At 48.9% G+C, this 22640-nt stretch overlaps 1 protein-coding gene across 1 annotated transcript in view; it reads right to left on the bottom strand.

The window, feature by feature from the left end:
• Positions 1 to 9804: 9804 nt before the first annotated feature.
• The window catches only part of Otop1 (otopetrin 1), a 29559-nt gene continuing 16723 nt past the window's right edge, over positions 9805 to 22640 (bottom strand). Inside the window, exons 3-6 of the mRNA XM_041636562.1 lie at positions 19394 to 19452; positions 15970 to 16100; positions 13366 to 14273; positions 9805 to 11320 (exon numbers count right to left, since the gene is read on the bottom strand). Of these exons, the coding sequence (XP_041492496.1) occupies positions 11150 to 11320; positions 13366 to 14273; positions 15970 to 16100; positions 19394 to 19452 (1269 nt within the window). The 3' untranslated portion in view covers positions 9805 to 11149. The remainder of the gene's footprint in view (positions 11321 to 13365; positions 14274 to 15969; positions 16101 to 19393; positions 19453 to 22640) is intronic.

Genomic DNA, 22640 nt, shown 5'->3' with positions numbered 1-22640 from the left:
CTGGTCTGATTTGTATTATTGCGTTGGCAGAGAGATTTATCAGGGTGCAAAAACTCTTCACTAAGGACATTTGCAGAGTACCTAAGCATTCAGGGACTCAATCACAGCAGTGTGGGGCTTATGTACTTCCAATCAAGACCCAAAATAGAGTGCGACAGAGGGGATGAATGTAGAGGCTTGGCTGTCAACCACTGTGAAGCAGAGAAACAACTTTGGTCTCTGTGTACTATGGCCCGTGTGTGGATAAACTACTGGCCCACAATTCCATCCACAGCTCTAAGTGAATGTGTGGTCAGGGGAAGCCTGCTGCAAGCCCCTGCACCAAGAAAAAACAAACTCCAGGAAGCTACTGTCCCAGAAGGGAAAGATACACGGAGCAAACAGAGCCCGACCCCTAGTCCCAGGTGAAGCCTCTGCACTGGCTGTAGATCATTAGCAGAAAAACAATTGGTGATTTTCCAGATGTCAAGATCCTGGGGCTGTTTGTTACACAGCATTATTGTAGCAAAACTTGACTAGATTAACACTTGCTGCTTCTTACGTGTAGCCTATTTTTTTTACTCATGCCAACTATGCATGGCATCGTAATGTATTGTTCCCATTCAAAGATGAAAAGATGAGCTCCAGAGGCTCCCAGAGGTCAGTAGCTAGCTCACAGTTTTAAGATGGGTAATTTAAAAGAAGGGATTGTACCACAGATTATCTCTTAAATCTCGGCTCCTTTCTACACAATGCTGCCTTGTGCATGTGCCAAACTTCTTTGAAAGCCATATGAAACTTCCTGGACACCCCCCCCCCTTGCTTCTGAACTGGGGACAAATTGGCCAGGCTTAAGGCAATGCCAAGTGATCCTCCCCACACTTCAGAACAGGCTCTCAAACTGGGAGAATTGAGAGGCTGGGAACGGGGTGCTCAGGGCTGAGTCCCACTCTCCTTGGCATGTCAATGTTAAATCATGTCAGTGTTCATAACAGGGCAATAAATCCACTTAAGACATGTCTTCAAGGGGACTGGAGAGATAGCTCAGAGGTTAAGAGCACTGGCTGCTCTTCCAGAGGTCCTGAGTTCAGTTCCCAGCAACCACATGGTGGCTCACAACCATCTGTACTGAGATCTGGCGCCCTCCCCTGGCGTGTGGGCATACATCAAGGCAGAATGTTGTATACATAAATAAATCTTAAAAAAAAAAAAACATGTCTTCAACAAAAACAAAGGATCAATGGGTGCACATGAGAACAGTTAATGTGCCAAAATCCATTGGTATTCCTCTATCCTAACAACTACCTACACAGAAAAATAATCCTTACCAAGAAATAAATTTAGCAAAGCAAGTGAGATAGCCCCATTCCAAACCACTAAATGTTAATGAGATGGAAAATAACACAGTTTCATGGATGGTATTAACGGACACAACCTGGAATCCCCTGGAAGGAGAATCTCACTGAAGGATTGTCTGGATCAGGTTGATTTTGAGGGGTAAAATCGCAATGATTTTACATTGAGATGAGAAGGCCCAGCCACCGTGGGTGGCACCATTCCCTGGGCAGAGATCCTGAACTACGCAAGTGCAGAGAGGAGCCTGAATGTAAGAAATCAAGCATGCGTTCATTTCTCTCGGCTATTGGTTGTCACTAGCTGTTTCAAGTCCCTGCTTCGACTTCCCTAAAACGGAACTGCAATCCAAATAAACCCTTCCTCCTTTATGGTTCTTTTGTCAAGGTGCTTTATCACTGAAAAGAAATGAAGCTAGGACCCACAATGAATTGAGAGATACTATATTGTCACAGGGTAGAAGAGTTAGCGTTTATCAAAATGCCTACACTACCCAAAACAACCCACAAATTCGGCACAATCCCCCATCCAATGGCACCTCTCGCGGAAATAGGAAAAGAGACTACAAAACCCATATGAAAGCCCAGAAGACCTCAAAGAGTCAAAGCAGATCTCAGGAAAGAAAGCATGGGGCAGTGTCTGTCTTGGTGTTCTAGTGCTGTGAATAGACGTCATGAGCAAGGCAACTCTGAGAAAAGAAAGCGTCTAACCGGGGGCTTGTCTGTAATTGCAGAGGTTGGTACATGGTCATCATAGCAGGAAGAAGGCAGGCATGGAACTGGAGCAGCAGCCGAGAGAGAGCTTTACATCATGATACACAGGCAGCAGGCAGAAACAGTGACACTTTTGAAATCTCAGAGCCCACCCCCGTGACACACTTCCTCCCACAAAGAAAACTACATCAACTCAAAAAAAGTCACACCTCCTAATACTTTCCAAACAGTTCCACGAACTGGAGATCCAGTATTCAAACATATGAGCTGTTGGGGGCCATTCTCGCCCAAACCAGTACAGCATCTCCCACCATTGTGCTGTAATTGAGTCCCCCGAATGCACCGCACCATAGCCACAGGCGGCATTATCAATGGGGGACACACCGAACACTTCCACAATCTGACTTAAGATCATTTATACAGGGCTCGGAGTGTGGCTCCATGGAGAACATGGGCTCATCAAGGCCCTAGTCCCGTCACCAATGTCAACTAAGTCCATAAATAAAGCTCTGTCACTGAGACAAAAGTGAGCACAGCTACTGGTAGAGAAGCAGAAGCGTGGGCCAGTGGACCAGAACAGAAATAAGCTCAGACTCGTTTTTGGCCAGGGTACCAAGAAGACACCCAGGAAAGGGATGGTTCCATCAGTAAATGATGATGGGGAAACAGGATTATTCCCACATTTGGAAAAATGAAATGAAAAATCAATTCAGAGACTTCTACAAAAGAACAGAGGGGAAGGCTCCCTGACTGGGAACTTGCTATGTAGAACAGGCTGGCTTCAGACTCACACAAATCCACCTGTCTCTGCCCCCAGAAGGGGTCAAAGCATGGGCCACCCCACCTGGCTATACATCACACCAGAAGCTCACTCTACAAAAGTCAAGAGAGAAAATGTCACAACAGCAACAGAGAGTAAACCACATGATTAAAAGACCTGTGGGCTGGAGGGATATTTGCAAATCATATCTGCTGAGAGTTAATAGCCAACATTTAAATCAAGCGCCTTTTTTTTATGACCAATAAAAAAAAAACTCATTGATTTTAAAAGGCCAAAGGACTTGAACAGACTCTTTGGCAAAGGTTGTAAAAACATCAGGCAGCTACAATAACTGCAAGCAGCAACAGCAGGAAATGCAAATCAAAGTCACCCTGAGAGCCACCTCCCACCTGTAAGGGCATCAATTCTCAGAAGGACAAATAGCCAAAGCTTTGCTGTATTCGTGAGAGTGTGAACCAGGGCAGCCTGAGACACTGTGCATGAGACATTAGCAGGGAAGCTGCAGCAGAAGTAAGTGTGGGGGCCGGGAAGCAGCAGACAGCAGCACACAGCCCCTGGGCTTGGTCACATGGAGAAGGGAAACCTTCAAGGGATAAGGGCATCTCAGTTTGGCTATGGGTACTTGAATTTAAGCCCCTTCCAGGTAGGCTTTTGACGTGGGCCAGCCTGGAACTGAGATGCAAAGCCAGACCTCAGCAATGTCTGATGCTAAGAGAGCCCTGGGCCCTGAACGGGACCATCCAGGAGAGCAAAGTGGGGAGCCAAGAGGCACTTTGGACCCCCAAAGAACCCTAAACAGCCAGATAGTTGAGGGAACCCACACATAATCCACGTAAGGTCCAGAGGGCGGGGTCAGCCTGGAGGATGTCTTTGGGGTCACTCCTCACTCTACAGAGAGCCTGAGCCACAGATGGCTTGATTGGTGCTTCGGGTCACCCAACTTTGATCAGAGTCCCCACATTCTTCTCTCTGCCATCTCTATTTGTGTCTGAGACACAGAGGGCAGGGGCAAGCTGGTTCCCTGCAGGGGCCGTAACATTCTCAGAGGCAGAAAGCAACAGGACTTTAATATGTCAGCAGGGTCCTGGAGGTAAGGATGGGTCAGAGTGGGTCTTACTGGCTAAAATGGAGAGAAAAGCTACAGGAAGGCTCCCTGCTGCCGCTCCCACACCCCATCCTCCACCAGCGGCTGGCCTCCCCCACCTGTGATCCCCCCCCCATAGCCTCCAGCTTCGCTTTAGTGGTCACATCATCCCCTCTGACTCCCTTTCTAACTTCTAAGGACATGTGGGGGGAGCACGACACCTACTCAGTGTCTTTGACTTAGCCCTCTTTATTGGGTGCCATTTCCCGGTACAGGTTCTGAGCCCATAGACATATTTGGGCATGTGGGTTGCTCTCTCTCTCTCTCTCTCTCTCTCTCTCTCTCTCTCTCTCTCTCGCTCTCTCTTGCTCTATGGTCTATGTGGAGAACCAGCAATGTGTGCTGTTGGAGAGCGGCGCTGCCCCTTCTGCAGGAAGACAGCTAGCAATAGTCAGCCACCCCTGCCTACACTCGGAATTATACTCAGGACTATAGAAAAGGCTCGGGTGGCATTTTACATGTGAGGCAGCCTGAGTGTCATCTCAAGTCACACGATGACCCTCTGTGGAAACCTCTATTGTTACTGTGTTCAGCAGAACAGCTGAAGCGCAGGAGGGAAGGCACCGGCAGTTGAGACCCCGCCTCAAAGCTCAAACCTCTTTCTGCACCCCGCCAGACACTTCCTTGAGGGGGCCATCCAACTCTGTGAACACCAGCTAAGTGGATAACTGAGCCCCCTCTAGAAGATGTCACCCCTGGCCCCTGCTGGCATAGCAGCTTCCTTGGAGGTAATTGCACACCAGGGTGGAAAGAAAAAAAAAAAGCCGCAAAGGAAAAACAAAACAAAACAAACAAACAAAATGCTACCCGGTTGTTCTGGGTAGCGAATACACCTAGAGCGCTGTCCTCTATCAGCTGTGGCGCGCCAAAGACCGTGCTCAATGTGGAGCTGAAGAAATGCCCTGGCAATGGTACCCCACTGAGGCTGAGCACGTGGAAAGTGACAGCCAATGGGCGAGGGTCGTAATGCCCTCCCCCGGCTCCTGCTTCAGGAGTCCCCGTTCTCAGGCAGGTTCCTTCAGGTTGGGATGCAAGCGCTCTTTTGGGGTGGCTGGTGTGGGGTGGCTAAGCCAAGTCAGCTCCAGGCAACAAAGAAGCCCGATTCACATCAGAGTGTCACCAAACTCTGCCCTGGGGCCTAATCCATCTCAGTATACTGCTATGCCCACTCACTGAGTCACCCAAAGTCCCCTGTCCATAAAGACTAAAAAACTCTATCTGATTCAAGTCCTTGAGGCCCAAGTCTCCCGTCTTCTCACAGGTTGCTCCTGCAAACCTGTGATGGCTGCTCTGTGATCACACACTAGCTGCCACAGTGACACGCCCTCACCTGTTTCCTTCTGGGAGATGAAAATCCTCCCTAGCATGTATCCAGCAGAGGACCTCGCCTCATGGTCTAGACCAGGCTAGACCAGGGGCCATGAAACGTTCTTTCTACAAAGGCCAGATTCTGTGAAGTATCTCTGCAGTTGTGTGTGTGTGTGTGTGTGTGTGTGTGTGTGTGTGTGCGCGCGCGCGCACACACACACACAACTGCAACTACTCTTACTTTGCAGGTACAGTTTGCCACCCCAGCCTGGAACCCTTGTCACGCATGCCCCACTCTGTACCCTCCTCCAGCAAAGATGGAGTGTACTTAGTAGAGCAGCAAGAAGTCACCTCAAAGCCCTCTCCTACCCAGACGGACAGCCCACTCCACCCCTTGAGTTTTCTTCCCCTGGTATGGGGGGGGGGGGGGTTGTCCCAGACCACACACTGGCTCTCTGCAAGCCACTTTCTTCCAGCCGGACTGAGAGCGCCCTCTAGTGCTCAGAAGGTGCATGCAGGACTAGACCAGCGAGCAAAGTCCCTAAACCAGCAAGGGGCAAAAGGAATATGGCAAAGGAGAGGGCAGAGGTCAAGTGTCACCAACAAGGGCTCTGTTTGGATAGATGATATACTCGCGTCACTACGCTTCACTACAAGGGAAATCCACCCTCTGTAGGTCTCGGGTTTGCCCTCAGAGAACGGGAGAGATGGAGATGCAGCCAGCGCGCCCTCTGCTGGTCACACTCCTCTACAGCAACACTCCCTTCTGCAGTGTGGAGTTACACATTTTATATGCCAAATTTAGTACTTTTTAACTAGGTGAAAAGTCAGGTACCACGTCAAATTTAACTAGTTTTTCTGTATTCATATCCCCAAGAAATTGTGTCACTGTTATTGTTCTGAAACGAATTTCTTGTTACAGATTGTAAGTGGCTCACAGACTGTCCAGGTCAGTTCTGAACTGGGTCTTCACAGACATAGACTCGGGTAAAGAGGGACACGGAACACCCAGAGAGTGGGCCAGAGGGTGAACGTCACCTGCCCCTGACTTACGATGACTGTGAGTTGCTGAAGGTGGGGCTCAGCAGTCAGGAAAAGATCTAGCGGGAGGGATACTTTTCCTAACACATGAAGAGCCCAGGAGCCAGGGTGACTTGAACCAACAACTGCAAAGCTCTGCCCTTGAACTCTGCCACACTCACAGCCAGAGCCACCATTTCAGTAATCACTACCTTGGGTCCTGGCCACAAGGTTCCACATTCGCGTAGCTCTGTGAGAGGCTATGGCCCTGACGTAAGCCCTGTCAGCTCAGGAGCTGAAACAGAACATCACAAACTAAGGTCTGGCCAGCCACTGTCTTGAGGTTGGATGTCCTTGCTCTCTCAGAGAGCCAGCTTACTATCGTGTCCTGGTGAGGTCTCTTTCCCAAGTTGAGTTTCTCTTTGTGCCCTGCCCCTCAGGTCTGAAGGCTGCTGGTTGGTTCTCAGATCTTTTCTTACTATGAGAGCCTGTAATGGTTAACTTTGTCAATGTGACGCAACTTAGAAAGACCAGGGAGAGAGTCTTAACAAGAGATTATCCAAAACAAGTTGATTGTGGGGGAGGGGAGTCTTAATTAAATTGACTGATATAGGCAGACCCAGCCCACTGTGGGAGTCACCATTCCCTAGGCAAAGGATCCTGAACTGTACAAGAGTATAGAAATTGAGCTGAGCACCAGCAAGGAAAGGGACAGACATTCACTTTCTCCTGCATCTGACGTGAACGTGATGTGAACAGGTGTCCCGCATTCCTGCTGCGTTGATGTCTCTGGAATGGATTGACAGCCTGGAATCATGAGTGAGAACAGATTCCTCTCTCCTGCATTGCTGGCAATGCTACCGTGATCACCTGGCCATCCTGAATCAGTCCCAGGAGCCTCTAGAGGCCTCCAAGTGCCTAGTCTTTGGAAACTAGGACCTCCAGCCTCACCCAGCATTGCCAGGAGCTATCCAGGCTGGTCCTTAGCAACTTATCTCTCATCCATGGCCACCATGGGTCCTCTTTCTTTCACACTGCTTTGACTCAGACATAGGGTACCCCATGGACTCATGAGTCAGAGGTTCTGTCCTCCGTGTGGTGATGGTGAGAGATGATGGAGCATTCTGAAGGTGGAGGAGCGGTGGGAGGAGGTTGGGTCACTGAGGGCATGCCCTCGGAGGGATTAAACTGGTTCTTCCTCATCAGAGCATTGCTGTAGAAGGAACCCTGGCCTTCTCTTCACCTAGACTTCCTGTCCTGCGCTAATACTTCTCTCTTGTCTGCTCACAATGCCACGCTCCAGGTCCCTCACTAGATAGGAGCTGAGCCGACCCATTCTGATTGGACTTTCAATCTCCAAAACTGTGAAATAATTAAACCTCTTTTCTCACTAAGTACCTCAGCTCAGCCATATCATATTGCATCATCTCAACAGAAAACAGACCGATGTGTCTTGCTAGATTTTGCCAGTCAGATGTGTGGGAAATTCATTCATCACTGCCTTAATTTGTGTTTCCTTTATTCTATCACTGAGAACATAAGGCTCAGGTGTTGTTCGTGTTGGTTTTACCCCTATGAATTGCCCCAGAATGAAGAAAATAAGCTTCCCTCTGCCAAAGCTGAGGCAGAACGCCTGATGGGCAGCAGATGAGAACCACAGGTCAGCCTGCTGTTGGGGAGAGGTGAGTCTCTCCTTGTAACAGTCACCCCCAAAAGACTCTGAGCCCAATGAGGCTGTGCTAATTTGGCCAAGCTCAAACAGAACTATGCTTGTTAGAGTCCCGTCAGTCAAGTCCAATGTTATGGCTCCCTCCCTCTTCTTGGCAAAAGCCTAGATCCAGAAGTTGAGGCCTCCTGGCTGCCAGAGGTTTAGAAGAGGGGTCAAGTTCACGCAAACCAAAAATCAGAAATCCATTCTCTTGCCATGATTGCTGGGCCAGCATAAAACGGGACTCTGGAAAAATCCAAAGGCACAGAAATAAAAGTGCTCCCCATGTGCAGTGTGGGATAGCAACCAAAAAAAAAAAAAATTCTGAATGTAGCAGAATGTCCTGAGTCACAGATGACCAAATAGAGTGGTCTAAATCAAAGCTTACAATCATTTTAAAGTCTCCCGAGAAATAGTGACACTAGATTAAGTCTATAGATATAAATCTCCTGGAAATGGTCTCCAAAGTCACCCGTAATTACATTCCAGTACCATGAGAGGAGAGCCATGAAGGAGCCTTAACAGTAAGGAATTACTTGACAGGCTCCAAAAAAGATGCTTCTTCAGGGGAGGGTTAGACAAGATTCTGATGAAAGGGCAGACCTCAGCCACCCCAGACTCACTGCATCTGGACTTCCAGCCAGCAAGACAGGGGTCACTGTGAAGTCCCAAGGGGGTGCCTATATAGGCTAAAGGGTACGAACCAGGGCCATGGGGATTGAGGCAGGGATGAGAGGCATGTAGAGTTAAGAGAAATGGCAAGTTACAACCAAGTTCAGTGCATATAAGAATGACCTTGTTTGGGGTGCATGCGTGAGTGGGGGCGGGGGGTTACTAGCCTAGGAACTCCAAGGTACCAGCCATTGTGCCTGCATCATGACTTCTCAACCTCAGTGTACCTCTGTTTGAGACCAGAAGATTCTTTAGGGTCAGGGCTCTCTTCTGCACTAGAGGATGTTCGGAAGTGTCCCTGGTCTCTACCACTAGGTGACAGCAGCTCCCATATTGAGAGCAGCTAAACATGTCTGCAGATATCACCATAAGTTCTCTGGGGGCCAAGACCCCACTCTGAGAACCAGTGTTCTACAAGGAAGGTGTTCTAAACATCTTTTGTTTTTAGAATGTGTGCCTGTCAACAAGCAACCCACTTGGACACAACTGTGTCCACCGGAATTTTTCAGTCAGTGCACTCACTTTATTAAAGTCTCAAAATAGTTCTGCAAACTTACCTCATTCCAGTGTCAATATTCCTAAGGAGACTTTTAAATGCTTACAAGCTTTGACTGTGGCTTCTTGATGTTACAAATGGATGTCCCTTGCAATCCATAAGGGGCCAGACCCAGGGACCCATGTGGCTACCAGAACCTTTGGATGCTCAAGTCCCTTAGCAACAGGGTGGTGTGTGTCTCTTTTTGTAAGCTTCAGATCGTCTCTGGGTCATTTAAAATACCTAATAAGGGTCTGGAGATATGGCTCACTCAGTTGGACCATGAGGCCCAGAGTTCACTTCCTCAGAACTGCGTAAAACCAGACATGGCAGTGCATGCCTATAAAAGCCTGTAACCTAAACCTGCCACTTGGGAGGTGGGAACAAGAGGATCAGGAGTCAAAGGTCATCCTTGGCTAGAGAGCAAGCTTGAGAAAAGCCTCGCTAAGATATAAGATCTTGTCTCAAAACACATGTACACACAAACCTTAACCCAAGGTAAAGGCCACATCAATGGCTGCTAGATTATACTGGTTAGAGGCAAAGGACAAGAAAAAACTGTAAGAGGCGATTTCTTTTCTACAGCTTTATTTTATTTTTATCTGGCGGGGGAGTACACTCTTGCATGTGAGTGCAGGTACCCTCAGAGAACAGAAAAGGAGGTCATCTCCTCTGGAGCTAGAAGTCTAGGCAGCTGTAAGCCAATTGATATCATGCTTAGAACCAAACTTTGGTCCTCTTTGAGAGCAGCAAGCCATCATCCTGGCCCAAAGACCCAATTCTTAGAAGCATTTTCTATGCAAAGTTGGCTGACAACTTTAAATAAAAGAAATGTTTTACAGACATGGTTGATTCTTTGCAGGGCCACTTAGGAAGGCAAAATTGTGAGCACTAAAAGGAACGGAGGCAAAGGACGTTGATTGTGGAGCATTCATTTGGTAAACAGACAACAGCAAAGAGACGTTTGCCAGGAGTTGATGACCATGTAGGGAAAGCTGTCGTCATATTGTCAAGCAGGAAAGCATGAGGATAAATTAGAAATGTCAGGTTATCACTAGTGGTACAACAATAAAAAAAAAAGATTCTACACACCACGACAGCTAAAAGATACGCCACAATGTCCAAAGTAACTGTTAGCAATGCAACGTGGGTAATTTTGCCCGTCTCCTTGTCCAAAGTGTGCAGATTTTCTACATAATAAACTAGAGGTAAGTGTAGCAAAACAGAAAACAGCAATGTTTATCTTTTAATACTTAGAAATGATCACGCGTAAAAATTAACCAAAATTTTAGGTAATGCCATGTGTTTGCATTAATCTAGATACATGTTCCCATGCAGTTGACTAAAAGCAATTTTGTGATGCCTCCAACCTCTGATGGTATCCACACACGTGTGTGCATACCTGCCCACACACATACATGTGATTAAAAATAAGCTTAAAAGATTTTGAAAAAGTAATTTTGGCCAAAATTAAGCCAGCTCAAAAAATAAACTATAAACTAAAATGCATTTGTTTCTAAACTTAGTAGCCCTGAGAGAAAAAAAATTAAATTGATTGCTACACAGATGGTCAGAAAAAAGTTGTATGCAGTCACATAAATAACAGACAGGAAATGTATGCTCTGAAAACCCCATCGTTTTTTCCCCAAACTTGGATCATCTTCTTCTAAAACACAGGTTCTCGGCCATGGAGCACAAATCATTTCGGATCTGATTGGAATCGGCTGACCCGGGGCAGGCTCCAGCCTCCTCCTCCAGTTGATTTAACGTTCACTCGTTCATTCTCAGCCAGGGCAAGGGCACCTCTAGACGCAGTCAAGGAGACAAAAGGCATCCTTCCCGCTTTTGTCAGACAGTGTTTGCTCAGCCCGGCCCTTCCCAGGTGGCTGCAGAGCCCCTTGTTCCCGTGTCCCTTCTCCTTTCATGAGGAGGCAGGCTAGATCTTACAATAGACCTCAAAGAGGGCAGCAGCTGCGTGCATCCGGTAGAAAATAGAGAAGGGCATGGCCAGGTTGACCACGATTATCCAGGGTTCAAAGCCGAAGACGATTTCCTCTAATCCGTTGTCATACTCAGGGCGGCAGCCAAAGGCAGGGGGGATCCAAAGCTGAAAGAGAAGAGGCAGACTTCCATCACAGTTGGTTTCGCCATGAATGCTGCCAAGAGATGCAACCTTCTGCCACAGATACACTGACAATGCCCCCAAGATACATTGTCCCTGGCCTGGTCCCTAGCTGGCATGAACCATTACAAGGCAAGAAACAAAAGAAATAGGTAGCTAACAGATGTGTCTTGCCCACAGTCTTGCCCTCTCTTTACTTTGTTGCTGTGAAGTAAACCTCTCTCCTCTGCACTTCCACCATGATACGTTGCCTGAAAGCAACCATGGACTGAAACCTTCAAAATCACCCCTTTCCTGGCTGAAGCTGTGTGTTGCAAGCGTTCTGTCACCGTGCCGAAAGACTGACTCTGTGGTCACAGGATTTCAGCACATCTGGGGTCCCCACTCGAATCCCAGGCACCATGGATGCTGACCTAGACTCACACAGCTAGAGTCACCATGGCCGGGGTGACTGTAAAGCATTCCTCATCTCCATGGAAACCAACAAATCTGTGAGCCTCCCCTGAAGGCCCTCCACCCCCTCACCTTGCACTCAGACACAAGTTGTAACTTAACTCTCTCTAGAGGGCGCTGATGAGAGGAGGAAAAAAATCAAAGGACGTCAACAAAACTTAACATAATAAACGGTTGCTCTTGTCTCTCATAGAACCTACTGTCCCCACATCTTTCTCTGTCTCTTCCCCTCTTCCTTCCCACTGACCACTCTCTAGGTTGTCAGGGCCACCCATGGCCCTGGGCCCCTTCTGTTACTTATTGCATGTGTCTATCTCTCTGCTAGGGCAGGCTCTCCCTAGCTGGGCTGACCTAGGAAGAATCTACATAGCAAAGGACAGAGGGTGATTCCAGGCCAGAAATTGCAAAGAACATTGGCCCAACAATCCACAAAGGGACTGGGTCCAAATCCCCAAAGAGAAGTCTTGCTGCCAACAGCCTACAGCCAAGCTGGGATCACGAGCTGGCACTCCATTGTTGTGGGTTCAACACCTGAAGAACTTTCATGATAAATCCCTACGGTTTTAAGTTGCTATGTTTGAGGTTAGTTCTTAGGTGGCAGCAAGTGACTAATACACACTGCCTTTTGTCTCTATCCTTGCAGAGCTCTCGCTGGTGGATATCGTGTTCCATTTTCCTTCTCTGGCTTCTTGGGCTTCTCCCTTCCATCTCAGACCTCTTCCTGTCAACAGTTTCCTCTTCTAGCTCCTCATTTGCTCAGACTCATGAGTCCCCTTCCCTTTTCCGCGTATATGCCTCCTAGGGCGGTCACCTCAACCTTGGTCATAAACACCATCTGGAGGCCCTGGGCTTCCACCTAAACCCCCCATGTGAGCCACTCTTGGAACCCCAACACGTATTTCCACTAGCCACTTGAGTGTTTGGAGCACATCCCAGACGCACCCTGCCTTTCCTGTCTCTCCCTTATCAACAGCCCCTTCCTCCCAGATGCTTGCTCCAAGCTCCCAGTGTCATCTGTGTTCCCCCTCAGTCTCTCTCACATCACTCTACCACCCTAGCCACAGTGAGATGCCCCCAGTCCTTCTGAGAACCTCCACCTCCACCCACCCGGGCCATCCCTCCACTAGGGTTGTGCAGTAGCCTCCTCCACCCTATCCCAGCAGTTAATTTCCACTAATTTGCAAGAGAGGCTTTCTTATTTTTATCCGAGTGCCTGTGCCTTATTGAGAAAAGTTAGGGAATATTGGTTGATTTGAATATCTAGGACTAGGGATATGGTCGATGAGAAAGTGCCTGTTGGGCAAGCATGAGGCCCACATAGAAAGCCTGTCTGGGAGGCACTGGTGCCTGCAACTCTAAACTGAGGTTCTGTGGTGGAGACAGGGGGTTCCCTGGAACTCATTGGCCAGCTAGTCTAACCAGCTAATAGCACAGGATTCCGTGAGGGATTCTGGCTCACAAAACAAGGGTAGATAATTGTTTGAGGAAGACATCTCAACATCAGTTTCTAGTCTCCACACACTTGTGCACACCAGGGAGAGGGAGAGGGAGAGGGAGAACAGTTTGCTGAAGATTACCGAGATGTTGCAAAGGAACAGAAAGGCTGTGATGTTTCTGAGGATCCTCCTCTTGACTCCACCCTGCAGGAAGTCTGGACATCGGGCTGTGCCTGCAGCCCCTTCCCAGCCAGCCTCCTGGTCCTCTTTATGATGTCCCTGCTGCAGACGCAGATTTCCATTGACCGCAGGTGATCCATCCCGAGACGACCCCTGGCTCCCGAGGCTGGATGCAGCCAGCACAGCGGCTTCACCACTGCAGACGGTGACCACACGCAGAGTGCGCACATCCTCGGGGATGCCCTCGGGCTCGCGGTGCACCGACTCGATGATGAAAAGGTTCTGGACATACTTCTCCACGATCACCAAGACAGAGTAGGGCAAATTGTACCAGGTGTATGGCGGACGGGTCTCAGCACAAGCGATGGCCAAAATGGAGCCCCAAGAGAGGAGCCATGAGCCTGAGGCTGTGGCCACCAAGAGGTCGGCATCCAGCTTACGTGCAGGGTTTTTGGACTCATCCAGAGATTTCTCATCCACCCTGTAAATCCAGGTTCCTACCAGCCCAGCAGCCCCCATGAGCAGCAGCACCGTGATAGCATACAAGTAGAACAAGATGAGCGCCGACTCGCTCTTGGACTTGGAGCGTCCGATATGGATCATGTACACCACAACCACGGTGATGGTGGCAGCCAGCACTGTCAGGCCCAGAACCGAGCCCACCAGGACCCCATCGAATCTGCACTGCATCTTCTGGTGCCGGGAGTTGTCCACCCGACGCCCAATGTTCTTCCAGAGCACATAGAGCATGGTGGAGGCCAGGATCTGGTACTCGATGTTGAAGGGGTACAGATAGTAGATTCCATGGGAGAGGGCAGAGCAGAGCGCTGGGGGCGTGCAGTTACACTGTGGTGTATGGTCATCCAAAACTAGGGTGGTAGGCAGAGGACAGGAAACAACCATCAGCACAGGCAACAAGAAGACTAGCAAACCCATCAGCCTGAACCTCGCCACTAGACCCAAAGTGCACTTGAGCCGTATTTAGCATTATGTTTAATGCCATGGCTTCCTAGAAAAAGAAGTTAGGGTTCACCTCCAGAATGGCATCAGCCGTGTTCTATCTGTATGTTAGCATATAGTGACACTATTATAAGTAGCAGTGTAGAGATTTACTAATGACCACATTAGGTGGTCCAGAGCTACCATTGAACTTCAAAAGCAGACAGCTGAGGAGGGCTGAGACTGTGGCAGCACCTGTGTAAGAGAGAGGGGCAACAGTGATTGATAGGTTGATTCATAAACAGGAAAGATCCAGAAGTATATAAGCCAGAACGGTAGTGGCAATTCTCTCTGGTGGCAAGAGGCAGGTGTTTATTTTTTTTTCTAGATCTTGCTTCCCTATGGTATCTAATTTTCTCTGTAAATATGGTGTGTGTGTGTGTGTGTGTGTGTGTGTGTGTGTGTGTGTGTGTGTGTGTTTAGACTATGTTTTTCAAGGCTCTGTAGGAAATGACCCTTCTGAAAAATACCCGGTGGAAAAAGCTCTAACCTAAACGCCCCTAAAACGGTATGAGATGGTCAGGGGCTTTCCTTCTCTTTCTGACTGTGCAACCCCAGACACATCACTTTTCGGTGGCACAGCGTCTCTACCCATTACTAGTTAATACTGCTCACCTCAGAGGAAGGCCAGGCCATTGTTAAGGAACCTTGTAAAATACTTAGAACCCTGCCTGGTAGTCAACATGAGCCTAATAAAAGCCAGGAAATAGCTAATAAAAGTTTGCTTCTATTATGAAACTGTCACTGCTGTGGCTGCTATTGTTACCAAGAGGGAGTGAGGCCAAAGATAGGGAGCCCTTCCCACAGAGGATTGTAGGAGTTACTCATGTAGCCTGACATAGCCACATATCGACCCAGCCCGCTCACAGAAGGCTGCAGCCAGAAGGGTCTTTGAAAGCATCGAGTTTTCGAGTCTCCTTACTTTACAAAGAGAAAAGGCAGGCCCAGAGAGGTTGAATAGACTCCAAAGGCCACACAGCAAGCACCTGATGAAAACAAGACCCCAACTCAAGTTCTCCACTTCCCAGTAGAGCGCTGTGCTCCACCCTGCCTTCTTCTGGGTCCAGATGTTCTCAGACAGATGTGGTGAGGCCATATATGCTCAAGAACTCCAGCAGAAGATGTGAGGGTTAACCCCCACCCCAGACTGTCTCCCCAGCAGAACAAGAGAATAATAAAGATGAGCCCTAAATAATGAGCCAACTGAAGTCAGCTAGAAACCTTCCCATGTACAAAGGCATATTGAGAACTCCCCAGTGCGCACAGGCCAACCTCTCAGAAGAAAGATTTTTGCTGAAAGGCTCCTAATTAAAACGCTAACAGAGAAAACCACCAATCTTCCACAGTGGGAAAAAAAAAAAGGCACAGAGTTCTCCAGCCAATGGACTGCTAGAGACCCACCCAAATGATAACCCTGGGCCGCCACATGAGGTGAAACCTATAATTACTGCCTTGGGGAGGCAGAATGAAGGCCTGTGGGCTTAGAGAAACAGTCCACAGTAGGGTCTATCAGCCCAGGTGGCTCCCTAGGGACCTGATGGTCAAGCAGGGGAAAGGCTTCCTCACCTATGGTGATGTTGCCGAAGCCCAGCGTGATAAGCCGCTCCTTGTGCTCGTTCAGTTGGTGCTTTGACTCATTCAGGACGCTGTTGGCCCACAACAGCAAGTTCGTGAACACAGAGTGGATCACCCCGAACCTGGAAAGCACAAGTATCAGACACCTTCTCCTGAGAGGCCCTGAGAAAGTGCCGAGCCCGTGGCTAGGACGGAGCCATCCCAAGCATGTATGCACACACACAATTTCCCTCCCTCAGTTGTTGGTCCAGCTGACTAAGAGTCAGCATCTGGGCATTCTGCCTTCACCTTGAACTTGCCCGTCTTCAACTCATCTGTAGGACATCAAAGACACTGCATCTTGGGAGCAGAGATATGGGGAAGAAATTTTACTAAAGGCAAACAACCACACCCAGAGCCTACTCTTCCTCCAAAGGGGAAACAAAGAAAGAACAGCGAAGGAGATGGAAGGGCCCGTTAGACTGTGGAGAGCAGGTGCACCCTCACTGGTGACTGACCAACCCATAAATCATCGCCGTCCATTCCCTCTGCTTTCCATCCTGCCAATAAAACACAGTCTGCACACACTAGCTCATGGCTTCCTTTGCAGCTGGTCTTGACCAGTCTGGCTGGGGCATGTAATGTATAATCTACAGTGAATTGCTGAAAAGCTTTTGCTTACTTGATGCTATAAGAATCGGAAAAGCCTGTTTATGGACCCCTTTTCCTTTCAACATTGTCTCCTTTAACAGTCTCGAGTGAGGGCACGAAGGCTAAGGTTGCAGCCATCATCTCTCTTGTAAGCAGGAGTCAACCAGCATGAGCTGAAGCCCCAGTACACTGAGGATGGCAGAGGATGTACACAGACGTGGCCTACTCCAGATGACGCCTTGGGCTTCTAAAGTCTCAGCTAGGCTCAGGAATTCTTCCACTGTCACACCTAGAATAAGTGGCCATGCTGGAATAGTGGAAAGAGAATCTTAGCCTCTAAACCACACTGTGACCTCCTCAGGAAGAAGGCACATGTGAGGGTGAACTCTGGACCCTGGGTCACAGAAGAGAAATGGGAAGGACACACGGTCTCCATGTGTTTCGTCCTGCTGTGAATTCCCTACACCCTACTGCAGCTGTATTCACTTAGGGTAGCTTCTAGGCCCTCTGCAGGTATCTAGGAGACGCATCCCACAATAGACTGAGAAGCCAAGCCTAAAGGCAGCTGTGGGTACTCCCATGCCTTACCCAGAAGCAGCCAGCCCTGTGTGCTTCCCTGTCCAGCTCAAAGACCACCTGTCCATGATTGACTTATGGGAAAACAGGAACATCTTTGTCCTGGCCCTCCCTGCCTCTTCCCTGAGTGTCTGCCTCAGCTGAGCCCAGGCATCCCAAGAGTCAGGGCAAGTAGCACCTTCCTGTATGATATGGCCAGCTTGGCATCTGCCCAGCTACCAGAACTAATGCAGAGAGAAACCCAGACAACACGGGTGTCTGTCCATTGGCCTGGCCCTGCACCCGCCCTGTTGCTCCAACTCACAGCCCGCTTTCTCTATCCAGCCTTTGACAGCCCTGACAATGCCGTTACCTCTGGCAGGTGGCTTTCTTTTTATTACAGTGCACACAGCTGCCATTCTGTTTCCCCTTTCCCTAGTCCATGCAGTAGTATCCAATTCTGAGCCTGCCAAACCCACAGAAGCAGTATAAGGTCACCAAGGATCACACTGTTTGGCCATGCACCACCCTGAGAACCATAGCCTTCCAAGACCAATTTGAAACAAGTCCTTCAAGCTGAGGGCAAGTGTCATGGCCCCATGTCTGAGGCCCTGCCAACACTCAGTGCCTGTATACCCAGACCACAGTAACAGAATGCATCCCAGGAGTTGTTCCTGGTATCCGTCTGTGCTTCCTAAGATGTGTGAAGAACCATGGTACCTCCCAACTGTGGGTCTGGAGAAAGGAGATGGGTGGAATCCCCAAAGGAGCATTTCCTACCTGGGAGAAACCTTCCAGAAGGCACTGACAGAGGGGGTGGCAGGATGGAGGCATTCATACAGCTCATGCAAGAAGCTAGCAAGGTCATAAGCCCACAGGACCCAGCCAGAGCTGCCAGCATAGTAACTGGAAGCTGTGTGAACTGTCCTCAGTGAGGCCAGCCCTCCCTAGAGGAGCACCCTAGATTCAGTTGTAGCCTCTGTCATGACCCATGCTTGAGACTACCTCATCTTCACCTTTTTCTAAAGAAGTTGACTTCTGAAATCTAAGAATGGTAGACAAAGTGTTTGCCATCTTGCTCAACAGACAAGAAAGCATACCTTTGCACTGAAGTGGGTAGAGACCAGATGTGATAGTGGCCATGGAAGCCTTTGCCTAGGCTGGTCTCAATCTCAGTATCCCTACAGAGCCAAAAATGGCCTTTGACCTCCTGGCTCTGCTGGCTCCGATTTCTGAGTCTGGGGCTATAGACAAGAGCCACCATGCTTGGTTTATTCGGTGCTAGGGATTGAGCCCGTGACCATGCATGCTAGACAAGCCCTGTACCAACTGCGCCACCTCCCCCAGTCCTAAGAGTTACCAGTGGTGGCTTCTGGGGCTCCTGGATCTTGGTGACTACCCCTTCCCTCGGGGGAACCAGGTAATCATACTTCAGCTCTTCCTCACCTTGCTCTGGAGGTGGGGCTTCTGGTGTTCCTGACACCAAGGATAGATGTCACTGGCAAGCCACTGCCTGGACCATGTGATGGATACACACTCCAGGGTGCTTCTCACACAGCCAAAGACACCTCTGAATCATCAACACCCGCCCCACAGCACCAGGCCACTAGCCCTGTACAACAAGAGGCACAAGGATGCACTTAGCAGTAGACTCAGTCTCTACAGCTGCAGCCCATTGAAGCCATTCTACCGAGGGGTCACAGGTCAGCCAATCTTCTCAAAGCCAGCGGTCATCTCAAATGCTGGAGGGGAAAGTTGATTCTGCGACGGAAGTGGGGTACAATACTAGATCTTTTCATAGAGCAGGTGCTCATTCCTCGATCTACCCATGTTTAACCTGCCCTTGAAGAGTTCACCTCTTCCTTCTGGCCATTCTTCCCTTGACCACATCAAAAGCAGGAAGAGCTGGAGGCAGGCCCCACACTCAGTAGACACACGTTCTCCTCAGAGGTAGGCCACCTCACTGCTCCCCACCTCACAGACGAGTAAACTGCGGGAGGTGAAAGGGAAGTAGGTGGTGACCGCAGAGTTCGCTCCCATATCCTTGTCTTCCAGGACTGGCCTGGAAGGAACCGGATGTTCTGCAAGAGCTTTGCTTCCAGGGTGGAACAGGAATCTGCTCTCAGGGTTTAGAGCCCCAGATGGGTGCCAGTCCTGAGTCTGGTTTCCCCTAGCGTTTAATCTAAAGAAATATCAACCAACGAGTAAAGCAATTGCTCACAGTTTTTACCTTTCCAGTGTTTTGAAAGACAGGATAATATCCTTAGCATGGCCCCAAAGAAAATAGACCTAGACAGAAATAAAGGAGAACACATTAGCGGGGACACTGCCATTCTGCTTGCGCACTTGAGAAGTTATAAAACTGAGACAAAGCAGATGATTCCCCTTGGCAGAGTCATTCTACAGTAGGAATAGTGACGCCGTGAGCAGCCAGATGGGGCCTCCCGAGTCAGGCAGAAGGGGTGCTGCAACTAATTAAGAATGTCTGTATTTGACTAAAGGCGTCTCCTTAGAGAAGGTAGGGTTAGAACCACTTGATGATATCTGCTGTGGATGGAGCTGTGCTGCAATCGATTGAGGATGTCTGCCCTGGGATAGGCATGTCGCCTCCAAGGGTACAGATAGTCATGAAGACAAAACATTCATGCACATAGAATAAAAATAAGCTTTTAAGTAAACAAGCTAGAAAGGACAAGACAGTAAGAACTGTCCCTCCATGGTCTCTGCCTCCAGGTTCTTTCCTTGAGTTCCTGCCCTGCCCTTCTTCAAAGATGGACTATAACCTGTAAGTCGAATAAGCCCTGCCCCCAAGTTGTTTTGGGTCAGTATTTTTTCACAGCAGCAGAGACGCTGACTAGAACAGATGGCTCCTAAAGAATGTGTACATGACCAGCGGTGGTGGCGCACATCTTTAATCTCAGCACTCAGAAGGCAGAGGCAAGCAGATCTCTGTGAGTTCGAGGCCAGCCTGATCTACAAGAGATAATTCCAGGACAAGCTTCAAAGCTGCAGAGAGACTCTGTCTTGAGAAACAACAACAACAAAAAAAAGAATGTGTACATGCATAACCATGCATATAGACACACACACACAATGTGCACATGCACACACACACACACACACACATGCTCCCCATATGACCAGATGTCTTGCCCTGGCAGACATGATATCTCACCCTACACTGATCAAATACTCTCTTCTATGCTCTGTCACCTGATCCGAACACCAAGCATTACAGGATCAGGTCACAGGATTCTGCAGTGGATGAAGGACTGCCTTTGACCGAGGGTATCTAAAGCAGATGGAGGGTAGCCCTGACTGAGGAGATTATTACAGTAGCATCGAAAGACCAGGGCTCTATTGAGACTCTTTAAGGAAAAGTATTTCCTCCTAGCTATGGGAACAAAACCTCTAGCCTAGGTGGTGACCTAACATTCCAATCGACCCAAAACCTAGGCATGAACCCAGCTGTATCTGTCAATCACCTGGCCAAAGGGTCACCCCTCAGGAAGGTAGATTCACTTTACACTATGTTAAACACATGGGAGGAGACAATGTACTTTTCCTTCCCAGAATCCCACACGCTGTGCGGTCACTAGAACCATATCACTCGGGCTAGGTCAAGTTTACCCATTTCATCTAAATTAACGTTTCTTTTTTTAAGACTCATTTTCCTCCTACTGGCTATTTTTGGGGCTTTGTCACTCTTTCTCTGAAGCTTGCTTCGTTATGAGCTCTCGTCTGCCATGCAGCTGCTTGCTACCCTCCATATCTAACTCAAAAGGCATGGTCTTCTCTCTTGCTCTCCATCGCCCTTCTCCTGGTAGCGGTCCAGACTTGCAGCTTGCTGGAGCTGTTGTTTCTCTTGTAAGCACTAATAAAACTGCCCACAAGCTTCCTGCTGAGTACTTCCTTAATTTATTTTATTAATGAGACTAAGAACCCTGAGAAGGGACCCTATTTTAGTCAGAAATATGTAGCATCCCCAGTGGAACTCCCCAAAATTTCCAGCAACAATATCAGAGGTAGATGAAGGATTAAATTCGACTGGGAATGTCTGCTGTAGGTGAGAAACCACATTTGATTGAGAGTGTCTACTATAGATGGTGTGCACTGGACGGAGGTCGTCTACTCTAGATGGGGTGCACTGGACTGATGATGTCTACTATAGATGGGGTGCACTGGACGGAGGTCGTCTACTCTAGATGGGGTGCACTGGACTGAGGATGTCTACTATAGATGGGGTGCACTGGACGGAGGTTGTCTACTCTAGATGGGGTGCACTGGACTTAGGACATTTACTCTAGATGGGGTGCACTGGACTGAGGACGTCTACTCTAGATGGGGTGCACTGGACTGAGGACGTCTACTATAGATGGGGTGCACTGGACTGAGGACGTCTGCTACAGATGGGGCGCACTCTACTGAGGACGTCTGCTATAGATGGGGCGCACTCTACTGAGGACGTCTGCTATAGATGGGGCGCACTCTACTGAGGACGTCTGCTATAGATGGGGCGCACTCTACTGAGGACGTCTGCTATAGATGGGGCGCACTCTACTGAGGACGTCTGCTATAGAGGGGGTGCACTGGACTGAGGACGTCTACTATAGATGGGGGTCTGTTGGACTGAGGACGTCTGCTATAGATGGGGGTCTGTTGGACTGAGGACGTCTGCTATAGATGGGGGTCTGTTGGACTGAGGACGTCTGCTATAGATGGGGTGCACTGGACTGAGGACGTCTACTCTAGATGGGGCGCACTCTACTGAGGACGTCTGCTATAGATGGGGTGCACTGGACTGAGGACGTCTGCTATAGATGGGGGTCTGTTGGACTGAGGACATCTGCTATAGATGGGGGTCTGTTGGACTGAGGACGTCTGCTATAGATGGGGTGCACTCTACTGAGGACGTCTGCTATAGATGGGGTGCACTCTACTGAGGACGTCTGCTATAGATGGGGGTCTGTTGGACTGAGGGTGTCTCCTGTGGGTGCGACACATTTGATTGAGGCTGTCCATTGTTCTTGGGGACTGCTTTGATTGAGGGTGTCTATTGTGGATGGGGGGAATATAACTGATCAAGCAACCATCACCATGTCCCAGAGTTAAGTTGTCTTAAACTAAGCAAGTCTACAGTCCTGGAGGCTGAATATCCAACTTCAAGATGTCAGCAGAGTTGGTTTCTCCTGGGGCCTCTCTCCCTACCTGTAGATGAAATTCTTTCAACCTGAGACATCACATCATTGTCCTTCTGTGTGTAACTGGGATCTAGCTTGCCTTATAAGGACACAGGATATAGCCCTGCATTGACTTCTTTTCCCTCTGAAAGGCCCAGTCCTCCATTACTGGTACATTCTGAGACACTGAGAATTAGAATTCATACAATGGACAGAACAGGTTTTACCTGCAAGGCAGTGCCCTTCCCCCCTTGTGAGCTCCCAGCCTTTCCCACCAGCCTACCACTGAAGCAAGCT

The sequence above is a fragment of the Microtus oregoni genome, unplaced genomic scaffold (genome assembly GCF_018167655.1).
Source record: "Microtus oregoni isolate MIOR12 unplaced genomic scaffold, Mior012 000049F_ref0000343, whole genome shotgun sequence".
Classification (NCBI taxonomy): domain Eukaryota; kingdom Metazoa; phylum Chordata; class Mammalia; order Rodentia; family Cricetidae; genus Microtus; species Microtus oregoni.
Note: the sequence above shows the minus strand (reverse complement) of the source record. Positions and strands in the feature narration are given on the sequence as shown.